Below are 13,364 nucleotides of genomic sequence, written 5' to 3' on the forward strand. Positions count from 1 at the left end.
CATGCTCAGTAATTGTCTTTCCAAATCTTTTGCCTTCTTTTTATATTATTCTTTTTTCCAATGACTCTTAATCCTGTCAAGTTTGATGCCATCCAGCAACAAACAACTACAATTTCCATTACTAATAGTAATGACAATACTTAATAATAGTAATGGTAAATAAACAAAAATAGCAAAAATAAACAAAAAATTAATACAATAGAATAAACAGTCAAAACACCACCAACAAAGACAGTATAATATGAATCCTTGACAAAATTACCTCAAACATCACAAGAGTAGGTTCTATAACACGCCCAGCTACAGAGGCATTAGCTGCTATGACTGATGCACCTTGATAATCTTCCAGGAAAGCATTTTCTGAGTTTGTCGAGTCCTCCAACTTTTCTTCTCTAGGCTTATGTAAGGAACAGTTAGCGAAAACAATGCTATCAGTAGATGAATCCTCTCCTACTTGCCATTTTTTGGTTCCAATATCAGAGTCAACACGAGAATGTAATCCCACAGCAACATATTCAGAACTAGTTTCGATACTAGTGGAACCATCTGTTGATTCCTGGTTGATATCATGATGCACATGCTCTATTAGACTAGCCTCACCAGCATCTGATGGAGCTGTATGTTTTGCAAGAGCTTTTTCGGTCTTATTCATGCCAAGGGACAAGAATGGAGAATCAACTATAGACGAAATTTCAGTAGCTAGACAGATGCAACAAGAAAATGTGAAGATATGAACTCAGATCGGCTTCACCGCGCCTCGCCGTTAGCTGGCCGTTCGTCGTCATTCTCCTCAGTGGCGACAGCCTTTTCGAGCTCGCAGCGAACGCTTCAATGGAGAGCCGATCGGAGGAGGAGAGAGACGACACCACCAATCGGAGGAAGTGCTGCTCTGCAGCAGAGGAGGATAGACAAAGAGTTAAATTTCTTTGATATATGTTTAGGGACCTTAGACATCAAAAAATAATTTTGTGGATCTCTTCCATTACGAAAAGTGGGAGAGGGACCCTAGACTAATTTTCCCTTTAAAAATTCACTAAATGCAAAAATACAAAAAAAAAAAATGAGAATTTAGTATTTTTTTTTTGTATTTTTATATAAATCTGTTTATATAAATCTGTTTATCATCTGTGCATCACCTTCTTCCTTGCTTCTACCCCATTTGGTATCAGAGCCAAGTTATGTTATTATCTATTGCTTACTGCTTTGCCACTTCTGATCAGTCAATTCTATTTTCTTTCTGATTAATCTGGTTTTCAGTCTTCTTAATCTATCCAAAATTCTATCTGTGTTTTCTACTTTGTAACTAGCCACCCAACCTTCGTCCCTGTCCTAGGTAAGTCCTTTGCTTAGGCAGTGTTGGACTTTAGGGATCCTTTGAACTGGGTATGTGTGAAAACCTAGTCTGTGAAAACATGAAAAATTTAGACAATGTATTAAGATATCTGTAAACCCGTTTAATTCAAAGAAAAATGAATCGATTATTTAGAAGTAACTTTTCAGTCAGTTTTAGGTCGTCAATAACTTTGCCCTCTTTACCTAATCAAGGATTAGTAATTAATGAAGAAGATGTAGAAATACAAAATGATAAAATTGATTTAAATTGGAATATACCAAAATTATCAATTAAAGAAATTTATAGAACTACTTTTCTGCAAGACACATTCAAAGTTAATCTGCATGTTAAAACAACAGAACAAGTTTATGCATTAGAAAAACCTAGAGAAACATGTCGTTTACTTGATGCTAATACTATTAGAAGACATTTAAAATCTGGTCATAATTTTATTCATTTAGGATTAGTTCAAGTTGGAATAAATCCATTAACTCCACAAGGTAAAAATACTTCTGTTTTATTATGTTTACAAGATGCTCGTTTTATTGATTACAATGATAGTTTAATGGGAATGGTAGAAACTGGTCTTCATAAAGGACCCATACATTTTAATTGTTTTCGTAATTTTACTCTTAGTCTGCGAGATCCTCATATTTTAGATGCTTTAACATTAAACATCCAATTACATGGTTCATTTACTAATATGGAAAAAAAAAACCCATAATATTGCTTTAATTTATCGTGTTCATTATAAATGCATTAAAACCAATTTAAATGTTCAAGCTTTACATAAAAGTCCAAAAGATAAAACTTTGTTAATCCAAACTAATAACAATGATACTAATATCAATGTTCCTCAAATGATTGAATGGAAAAATATCACTCTCCCTGATCAATGGATAACTGTTAATGAAAATTATAAACATAACCAACAACAATCCACTAGTCAAGATATCCAAGATATTCAACAATTCACTGATGGTTCAATACGTATTAAATTTAATCGTAGTCAATCTTCTAGGCATAGTACATCCAGTGTCCCCACTGAAATTGAAACTGAAGATGGAATATTTAACACTCTTCTATTTCGAAACAATAGCCAAATCAATCTTGGTCAAACTTCTCAAAATAAACTCAAAGGAATTGATAATTCTACAACTTCTCAGTTTAACAAACCTGTTTATTCACATCCTACTCATTTACCAGAAAATGATAATGAATCTCACGATTCACCTACTCAAACTGATTTCGAAGTTATACCTCTTGTTAATTCTCAACTAATGACAATTGACATGGATAGGCCCACAAGGCATACGGCCCACAGTAAACCACCCCAAACCCATCGCTTGGGACCAATGGCATAAGCCGGTTGGCAAAGCCCAGGACAGCTGGAGGCCATCTAGACATGGAGGGCCAATGGCATTTGGGCACATGGTAGGTGGGACACGGGCCACATCAGCAGACAAAGATCTGCAGAGTTATTATCACAACACATTACCATTAATGCATCCCATCACAGCATTTATTACGACAGCACCCCCCCGCCGGAACAGAGCCTCCATCACCCTGAACAAGGTAAGCTACGACACAGGCTTTCGGCGAAGAAAAGCACGTCACAAGAGACAGGAAAAATGATAACTAAAGAATATAAGCAAGGATAGGAGGACAAGAATAAGGTTAAGCTATCTCTCTCTCTCGATCTCTCTCTACACAGTTTTTCTCCTACTCTACTAATTCTCACACTGGAGGGTTCACTGGGGGACTACCCCGTTCCCCTCTGGGCTTGCATGCAGGTCACTTGACGGAGTCATCACCCTGAGCCAGAGTCTAAAGAGCCTGGACCGGTCCGACCCATCCACCCGGGAAGCAGAAACTTATAACCCTATCAGTTGGCGCCGTCTGTGGGAAATTAGTGGTTTATTCGTGCGCTAGTTGTGTTCACTACCGCCGGAGCCCTCCCTTCTCACCATCACCTTCCCCTCTTGCCCGTCCAGGTGTATGGTCACGACTAGGTCCATGGCTTCTCACCACAACGCCGCCGATCACCAAACAGATCCTTCCCACCCAACCAACCCACCACAATACATCATCGAACTCACCAACAGCATCAACCGCATGGCCGAACAAAACCAGGCCCTGATCAATGCGTTACTCCAAAGAAACCCCCCCGTTCCACCTCCAAACATTCCACCCAACCAAGGAACAACCCCAGGCCATACTGCTCCACAACCCCCTCCGCCTAACCCAGAAGGTTCGCAGCTCCTTCCTCCCCAACATGAAAACCTACCACCTCCACCTCCACGCCCGCCAGTCGCAGCACTGACCCCTGAGGGGGAAGCTAGCAGTGTCCAGCCTCCATTGGCCGACCATGGCGACAATATTCCCCTCTGGGACGCTGAAATCCGAGCTATGAAACTCCAACTATAAGGCGTCATGCAGAACATTCAGCACAAGCCCTCAGCCACCACCAACTCGCCTTTTGTTGCCTCCATCCGCGACAAACCATTGCCTGCCAAGTTCAAGATGCCTACCATTGACTCCTTCGATGGCACGACGGACCCAGTCGACCATCTGGAAACCTACCGCACCCTCATGGTCCTCCAAGCCTTCCCTGACGAGATCATGTGCCGAGCTTTTCCAGTGACACTAAAGGGATCAGCTCGGCTGTGGTTTAGCCAGCTACCGGCGGACTCCGTCTCCACCTTTCAACACATCAATGACTCCTTCCTGAGCCATTTTATTGGAGCCCAGCGTCAGAGGCGCCCAGCCACCCAGCTCCTTAACATTCGTCAGACCGAGGGGGAGTCACTCCGCAGTTTTGTCACCCGCTTCAACACCGAAGCCCTTCAAGTAGCGGAGAATGTCGACAAGGTCATCCTCACCGCCTTTATGGCCGGCCTGCGGTCGTCTGATTTCCTTTTCTCCCTCTCCAAAAACCCTCCAACCACCATGGCAGCTCTATTGTCCAAAGCCCAGAGATACATGAATGCTGAAGATTCCCTGGCCGCTCGGCAAGAGCCGACTCCTAAAAATCCGACTCCCAGAGAAAAGAGGAAAGACTCCGAGCCCAGAATCGCCCAGTATAATAGCCAAACACCCCACTATAATGACCTCCCCCCCTGAACTGACCGGTCGACTCCGACCCGACCGCCCGGTCGGTTCGAGCGGTACACCCCTCTCAACTCCCCCATAGAGCACGTCCTCAATCAGATCCAGCGGGACTACCCCCTCAAATGGCCCCTACCGTCTCGAAACCCTTCCACCCGGAAAGATCAGTCCAAATACTGCCGCTTCCACCAAGACCATGGCCATACCACCGACGAGTGCATTAACCTCAAAGACCAGATCGAGACCTTCATCCGCCAGGGCCGCCTCAGCCGATTCACAGACCCCCGTCCCCCACAGAGACAAAGAACTGACCATCCCAGGAACAATCGCCGACGCACACCACCACGCAATCAAGCCCCACCAAACGAAGGCCACGATCGCCCCCCACCATAGCCTCGGCCTCCGGGCAATCCCCCTCCACCAGTCGGAGAAATCAGAGTCATTTCGGGGGGCCTTGCTTGCGGGGGGCCATCCCGCTCGGCTCAGAAGGCAGAACTCAGAAAAATCAGGCAAGGCTCAGACAAAGCAGTGGCGACGGTGGACCGACCTCCCAAACAGTCGAAACAATGGATCGAACCCATCACCTTCACCGATACCGACTGTGCAGGAGTCCGTTACCCACATGATGACCCCCTTGTCATTTCCGCCATCCTCTCCAACTACAAAGTCAGACGAGTCCTCATAGACAACGGCAGCTCCTCAGACATCATCTTCCTCAATTGCTTCCGCCAACTCAAGATTGGGGAAGAGAGCTTGTCCCCTCTCCAAACCCCTCTGGTCGGCTTCACCGGCGACCGAGTGACCTCCATCGGCTCCATCGATCTGCCTATCACCATCGGCGAGCACCCGCGGCAGACCACTAAGCTGCTCACCTTCCTTGTGGTCGACTGCCCCTCCGCTTACAACATTATCCTTGGCCGCACAGCCCTAAATGCCTTCCAAGCCATCACTTCCACATATCATCTGGCCATGAAATTTTCCACCGATCTCGGCGTCGGAACTGTCAAAGGCGAACAAACCATGGCCAGGGAGTGTTATGTCGCCTCGCTCAAAGAAGTCAAGCTAAAAGAGGCCATGATCATCGAAGGGCTTGACGTCCGAGACGAAGATGAGCTGGTCAGAGGTGAACCTGTAGAGGAACTTGTTGAAGTCAACATCGACCCCACCAACCCAATCAGAACCGCCAGGATCGGCAGCCAATTACCCGCCCAGGCCAAGGCCGACCTTACTGCTCTCTTAACCGAGCACAGAGATGTCTTCGCCTGGACCCACTCTGACATGCCAGGCATCGACCCCTCCTTCATAACCCATCGCCTCAGCATCGAACCCCATTTTCGACCCCACCGCCAGAAACAACGCATTTTCCATCCGGAGCGCAACACCCTTATAGCCGCCGAAGTTGACAAACTCCTCGAGGCCCAATTCATCAAAAACGTGGACTATCCTCGATGGCTATCCAATGTGGTCCTCGTCCGCAAACACAATGGCAGGTGGCGACTTTGTGTCGACTACTCTGACCTGAACCGAGCTTGTCCCAAAGACAGCTACCCCCTTCCCCGCATAGATCTGCTGGTCGACGCCACAGCCGGTCATCAAATGCTCAGCTTCATGGATGCCTTCTCTGGATACAACCAAATCTTGATGCACACATCTGACCAGGAGCACACATCATTTATTACCGACCGAGGTACCTACCACTACTGTGTAATGCCGTTCGAATTGAAGAATGCTGGGGCCACTTATCAGCGGCTGGTTAACACCGTTTTCCATCACCAAATAGGCCGGAATATGGAAGTCTACGTCGACGACATGCTAGTCAAAAGCAAGTACTCCTCCGATCACCTTACTGATTTACGTGAGACCTTCGCCACCTTGCGCAAATACCAGATGAAGCTCAACCCAGAGAAGTGCGCCTTCGGCGTAGGGTCTAGCAAATTTTTGGGCTTTATGGTCAGTCAGCGCGGCATCGAGGCTAACCCTGAGAAGATCAAGGCTTTAGTCGAGATGCAGTCGCCGAGGACGATCAAAGAAGTTCAGAGGCTTACCGGCCGAGTGGCGGCCCTTAACCGCTTCATATCCCGCGCGACAGATAAGTGCTTGCCCTTCTTCAAAGTTCTTCGGCAGACTTTTGAATGGACAGCTGAATCCGAGGAGGCCTTCCAAAAGTTAAAACAATGCATGGCCAACCCCCCCTTCTCTCCCAGGCAATCACGGGCGAACCCCTCTTTCTCTACCTAGCAGTATTATCAGGAACCGCAGTCAGTGCAGCTCTCCTTCGAGAAGATGGCTCGGTCCAACGACCGGTCTATTACATTAGCCGAGCTCTCAGGGGCGCGGAGCAGAACTACCCCTTGCTGGAAAAACTGTCCCTGGCCTTGGTCATTGCCTCTAAACGACTCCGCCCATACTTCCAAGCCCACTCCATAGTGGTCCTCACCGACCAGCCCCTGAAGAAAGTCATGCAGCAGCCAGAACTCTCAGGCAGACTGATGCAGTGGTCCGTAGAACTCAGCCAGTTTGACATCTCTTATCGCCCTCGGACAGCAATCAAGGGGCAGGCTGTAGCTGACTTCATCATGGAGTTCACCAGACCAACCCCAACTACCACACCTCCGCCCCTATCAGCTCCAACAGAGCCAGAAGATCCTCATTCTTGGACTCTCAATGTTGACGGGTCGTCCCGAAGAGAAGGAAGCGGTGCCGGCCTCATGCTCACCTCTCCTGAGGGCGGCCACTTCAAATGTGCCCTCCGTTTCCTGTTTGAAGCAACCAACAATGAAGCCGAGTACGAGGTACTAATAGCAGGACTCCACCTTGCCAAGGACATAGGGGTCAGCCACCTCCGAGTTTTCAGCGACTCCCAACTCGTCGTCGGTCAGATGACGGGGGACTTTGACACCAAGGATGATACGATGCGAGCTTACAGAGACCTGGCACTCCCCCTTGCTCGCCTCTTCACTACCTTCCACATCAGGCATATTCCTCGGGCAGAAAACTCCAAAGCATATGAGATGGATCAATTGGCTTCGGCTGACCATCCCACCCTCAGCCATGATGTCCGCGTTGAATATCTACACCACCCGGCCGTTTCACCCGATCTACAAGCCATACAGTGCATTCAAAATGAACCTATCCCTTGGGCGTCCGACATCCTCCTATTCTTGACCACAGGAGCACTCCCAGATGACCAGCTGCAGGCTTCCAAAGTCCGATCCCGCGCCTCCAATTACGTCCTTATCGACGATATATTGTACAAACGCGGCTTCTCCCGGCCATATCTACGGTGCCTCAATCCAGCGCAAGCAACTTACGTAATGCAGGAGATCCATGAGGGGATTTGTGGCAATCACTCAGGAGGCAGGTCCCTTGCCCAGAAGATACTCCGTACTGGGTACTTTTGGCCAACTCTCAATCAGGATGCGACCGACTTCGTGCTCAAATGCGATAAATGTCAACGCTTCGCCAACATCCCTCACGCCCCTCCCACAGAGTTGATCACACTCTACAGCCCTTATCCGTTTGCCAAGTGGGGGATCGACCTGGTCGGTCCGCTTCCCACCGGTCGAGGTCAGACCAAGTTCGTAATCGTTGCTATTGATTACTTCACCAAATGGGTCGAGGCTGAACCCCTTGCCACAATCACCGAGCGAAACACCACCAGGTTTATCTGGCAATCGATCATTTGCCGATTTGGCATCCCTCAAGCCATCATCTCTGACAATGGCAAACAATTCGATAACGCGAAGTACAGAAAATTTTGTGCAGATCTCCAGATCCAACCGTGCTTCTCCTCCCCCGGTCACCCCCAAGCAAACGGCCAAGTTGAGGTCACCAACCGTTCCCTCCTGAAAATCATCAAAACCAAGCTCGAAGCTGCTAAAGGCCTTTGGGCTGAGGAACTGCCAAATGTACTCTGGGCTTACCGAACCACTGCTCGCACTCCCACTGGTGAAACCCCTTTTCGCTTAACATATGGCGCTGAGGCGGTTATTCCGGTAGAAGTCGGTTTGCCCACTCCTAGGATTTTACATCCGGATCTGGCCGCAGCCGACGAACTCCACCGAACAGACCTGGACCTCGTCGAAGAGCTCAGAGAGACCGCTGCCATCAGATCGGCTTTGTACCAGCAGAAAATGAGAACACACTACAACCGCCGAGTTCGACCACGAGAGTTCTCCGTAGGGGACCTTGTCTTGCGAGAAGTGACTCTTGCCACAAAGAATCCAACCGAGGGCAAACTGGCAGCCAAATGGGAGGGGCCCTACGTTGTGAAAGCCCGACCACGACCAGACACTTACCGACTTCAAGACATGGAAGGCCGAGACCTGCCCCATCCTTGGAATGCAGAACATTTGAAGCGTTACTACCAATAAGTTCATATTTTGTATTGTCAACATTGTTGTATTCCCCTTTCCATACATAATGTAAATCCCGACTGATGGCCTCGGTTTTCGTAATTCAATTGTTTCTATGTGGCCCCAATAACTTTTCCACTTGCAGCACTTCAAAAGCCTCGGCCGGACCGAGCACTTCAAAAGCCTCAGCCAAACGGAGCACTTCAAAAGCCTCGGCCAGACCGAGCACTTCAAAAGCCTCGGCCAAACCGAGCCCTTCAAAAGCCTCAGCCGGACTGAGCACTTCAAAAGCCTCAGCCAATCGGAGCACTTCAAAAGCCTCGGCCAGACCGAGCACTTCAAAAGCCTCGGCTAGACCGAGCCCTTCAAAAGCCTCGGCCAGACCGAGCACTTCAAAAGCCTCGGCCAGACCGAGCCCTTCAAAAGCCTCAGCCGGACTGAGCACTTCAAAAGCCTCAGCCAATCGGAGCACTTCAAAAGCCTCGGCCAGACCGAGCACTTCAAAAGCCTCGGCCAGACCGAGCCCTTCAAAAGCCTCGGCCAGACCGAGCACTTCAAAAGCCTCGGTCAGACCGAGCCCTTCAAAAGCCTCCGCCGGACTGAGCACTTCAAAAGCCTCAGCCAATCGGAGCACTTCAAAAGCCTCGGCCAGACCGAGCACTTCAAAAGCCTCGGCCAGACCGAGCACTTCAAGAGCCCTTCAAAAGCCTCGGCCGGACTGAGCCCTTCAAAAGCCTCGGCCAGACCGAGCACTTCAAAAGCCTCCGCCAGACCGAGCCCTTCAAAAGCCTCAGCCGGACCGAGCACTTCAAAAGCCTCGGCCAGACCGAGCACTTCAAAAGCCTCGGCCAGACCGAGCACTTCGAAGGCCTCTGCCAAACCAAGCACTTCGAAGGCCTCTGCCAGACCAAGCACTTCGAAGGTCCCTGCCAGACTGAGCACTTCAAAAGCCTCAGCCTGACTGAACACTTCAACGCCCAGCAGCACCACATTTTCAACACTTAGTCACATTCTGAAGCTTCTTCACAGTTCTAGGATGCCAGACTTAGCACTTCAAAAGCCTCAGCCTGACTGAACACTTCAACGCCCAGCAGCACCACATTTTCAACACTTAGTCACATTCTGAAGCTTCTTCACAGTTTTAGGATCACGTCTTGCCAACTCGTTAGTTACAATACAACCGAGTTAAATCCTCCATATACTCTCACGTATTTCATCTAATGATCAGATTATTTGCCAACTAGTTAGTTACAATTTACAACCTGCCTCCTACTCCACTTTTTCCATTATCTTTTCAATTTTCATACAACTCCAATCGCACTCCGCAAAATAAACATTTCATTCATGATGTTTAACTTTCACATTACACGATCTTTTTATTGACCCAATCTTTTTGACCAGTTTTAATCACAACATTTCACTCACATTGGCAGCATAAGCAAAATACACAAAATTCAACTGGCTATACATTCATCCATTACAATTAAATAATCTTTGTACACAACTTCATTACAGTTAAATTCTCCATACCTTCATTTATTCCTTTACAATGTGTTTACAACCAAAAAAAAAAAAAAAACAAACAAACCACAGAGCACGTCCAGATCTTCTTCTCCTTGGCTACTCTTCCTCGCTGGATGCTAGATCCTCTTCTTCAACGCCTTCGTCCAGGGGGGTCTGGGCCACATCATCCTCGCCTATTGTCACACTACTCAGGTCCAAGTTTGGGAACAGCTCCTCAGCTCTACGCTTGAACATTTTCCAACCGCTGTCCCAGAACTCGGCCATTTCGTGCTTATAGAAGTCGGACTGCTGGAAGCTTTCAATCACCTCTGATTCCGTCCTACCCCCAGCAGTCTTCCTTGATGGGCCCACCCCCCCAGGCTCTTGACCAGCCAGACTCCTGGCGACGGCCGCATCCACCACCATCTGGAATTCGGGGGACCCTTTATATTGCTCCACTGCCGCGACGCATAGATCAGGGTAGGCCGCCTTTTCAGACGCCGCCTTCGCCCTCTCCTCGTCCAGCTCCCTTTGCAGGGCCCCCCTTTCAGCAGCCGCCGTCGCCCTCTCCTCTTCCATCCCCTTCCTCAGACTCTCCAGCTCCGCCGCCACCTTCGCTTTCTCCATCTCCCATTCCCTCAGAAGCCTCCCCTTGTCCTCATCTGCTCTGGCGCGCTCCTCCCCCAGCTCCTTCAACAGGTCTCCAATTCTGGAGTCCGCTTCATCCTTTTGCCTGACCAGCTCTTCATTGCTGGTCATAGCCTTTTCGCGCCGCTCGACTGCCACGGCGCAGGCCCTCTTAGACTCTTCTAACTTTTTCTGTTCACCAGCCAGTTGGAACTCCAGCGACACAACCTTACGGCGTGTGTCCTCCAGTTCCAACTTGACTGCTGACAGATCGGCATAGGCAGTCTCCCAGTCGGCACTGTCCTTCCTCAATTTGGCCAACTGGGTCCTGGCCTCCTCAGCCTTCAACTTGGCGGCCCCAGCTTTCCTAAGAAGAGCCCCCGCCAAGGTGGTTACCTCTATTTGGGCGGAGCATAACCCCCTCAGCAGGTCGGCCTCACTATACCCAGATGCCGCGCGCAGAGCTCCCTCATCCACAATCTTCAGCAGGCGGTCGGCTCCCGCCCTGGCTGGACCTTCTTCTCCCTCCAACCTTCCAGCTACCGCGTGCGCATGATAAATCGCCGTAGCCACACGAACCCCTCCTTCCTGGGGGTCAGGCCTCCTCTGGACCTGTTCCCTCCCGCTCGGCGCCGCCTCACCCAGCCCAGCCTCCACTTGTACTGGTGGAGCCATCTCCACAACCTCCACCGTTGGGATGATCTCCACCACCTCTGGGGCGTCCTTTGCCGCAGGGACCTCCGCATCCGTTGGGGCGACCTTCGCCCTCTTAGCCCCAGACTCCTCTGCAGCCTCCTCTGGGGCTCCCCTCTTCTTCTTCTCCTTCTTTTTCTTCAGAGCCGCCACTGCCTCTCTGGCCTTTTCTTTTACAGGGTCTACAGGCGGCGGCCGCGGCTCAAAGCTGCTTAAGTCTTTTTCCCCCAACGACCTGGGGCGCGGTCGAATCCTCTCCCGCGAGATCGGTTCAGGCGGTCGGTCCCTCTACGCCTCTATCAACTTCGCAGCCTTGGCCATAACGGCTCGATCCTCTACCTCCTGTGCTCTTCTCCTCTCCTCCAACTCCGCCCGGCCGAGGTCTCCACCTTTCGGCTGCGGTCCCAGCCCCGCCTCAAACAGTGTAGACGGCTGGACAAGATCGTCCCATCTGGCTTTCTCTCTCTCTTTCCACTCCCTCACTCTCTTCACCCTCTCTTCCGCCACCGCCCCCAACCTAGACTCCATCGACCGAGTTGGCACCTTCTAGATGGTGCGCACCCCCATCCCCCCATTAACTGACACGAAGAACCACCGTGGCCGCCACCCCTTGATCGACGTAGGCAGCCCTGCCACCAACCCCCTACTCATCACCGCCTGTAGGGTGACCCAAGTCTCTTGCTGCCCCGACGCTTTGTAACATGAGAAGAACTCGTCGATCGTCATGGCCTCCCCTCCATTCGCCTTAGGCCACGCACTCGCACAAGCCATCAGAATCTTCCACGCATTGGGCATCAACTGCCCCGGCGTTACCTCCAGGCGATTTAGCACGTCAACCACCACTTGAGGCAATGGCAGCCTCAGCCCCCCTTTCAGCGCCTCCTCGTACAGGGAAAACTCCCCTGGCTTCACCATAGACGGCCTTTCCTCTGGTGTTGGCAGCCGTAAATCTACCTCCGCCGGAATCTGGTACAGCTCCCTAATCGCCTCCAAATCCGCCACCGTGAGTGTGGATTTGTCCGCCTTAGTGTGCCACTGCTCGGACTCCACCTGGTTTAGTGGCTTTGGGGCCAATATCAAGGCCGACGCCTCCGTCCTGTACTGCGCTGCTAACTCCTCCCCATCATCATCCCCCAACGGGTCCACCCTCACATTAACTACTTCTTCTTGTGCCATTTCTAGAGCTTGCTCACAAAACATTTCTGACGCAGACGCAAGGAAGTTGAGAGAATGCTACACAGATATGTCGCACGCCGTGAAGGAGTTAACACTTGGATATTTTGAGTTTTTGTACAAAGGTAGGTGAAACGCATTATACCCAAAACCTACGGTTTTACCCGTATTCCATGGATCCACATTAATTTTCGCCCGTTTCAAAACCTTTCAAATCAACTGCCAAAACCGCCTTTTCAAAACCCCCCGTGACCTATCGTTTCATTTTCTGCTCCAACGCTTCATTTCCCCCCACGATACTGCCACGTGTGTGGCCACGATGCACTGTCCCCTCCCCTTACCCTATCCTTTCCATTTTCACATCAGCACATTTTTGAGCCCCGCGCCGTCCTGGTCGACACGCCTCACGGTCGACCCCTCCCGCTCGGCCACCCTCGCGGTCGACACGCCTCACGGTCGACCCCTCCCGCTCAGCCACCCTCGCGGTCGGCACGCCTCACGGTCGACCCCTCCTACCCGGCCACCCTCACAGTCAGTTCCTCCCGCCCAGTCACCCTTGCGGTCGGCACACC

General features: G+C 50.3%; 1 protein-coding gene across 1 annotated transcript; it reads left to right on the forward strand.

Moving 5' to 3' along the window:
• The first annotated feature begins 7,017 nt into the window (after positions 1-7,017).
• LOC145793180 (uncharacterized) lies at positions 7,018-10,234 on the forward strand. The gene is made up of 2 exons (XM_082875932.1): positions 7,018-7,802; positions 10,198-10,234. Exons 1-2 carry the CDS (start codon positions 7,018-7,020, stop codon positions 10,232-10,234), a joined length of 822 nt encoding a protein of 273 aa, XP_082732058.1.
• The last annotated feature ends 3,130 nt before the right edge of the window (positions 10,235-13,364 follow it).

This window comes from Camellia sinensis, chromosome 6 (genome assembly GCF_055761805.1).
Source record: "Camellia sinensis isolate YWXY chromosome 6, ASM5576180v1, whole genome shotgun sequence".
NCBI lineage: Eukaryota > Viridiplantae > Streptophyta > Magnoliopsida > Ericales > Theaceae > Camellia > Camellia sinensis.

Excerpts from the sequence above, each read along its gene's own strand:
- LOC145793180 (XM_082875932.1), top strand. The coding sequence starts at position 7,018 with ATGGAGTTCACCAGACCAACCCCAACTACCACACCTCCGCCCCTATCA. Across the intron at positions 7,803-10,197 it reads GGCAATCACTCAGGAGGCAG|TTTTAATCACAACATTTCAC; the intron begins GTCCCTTGCCCA and ends CTTTTTGACCAG.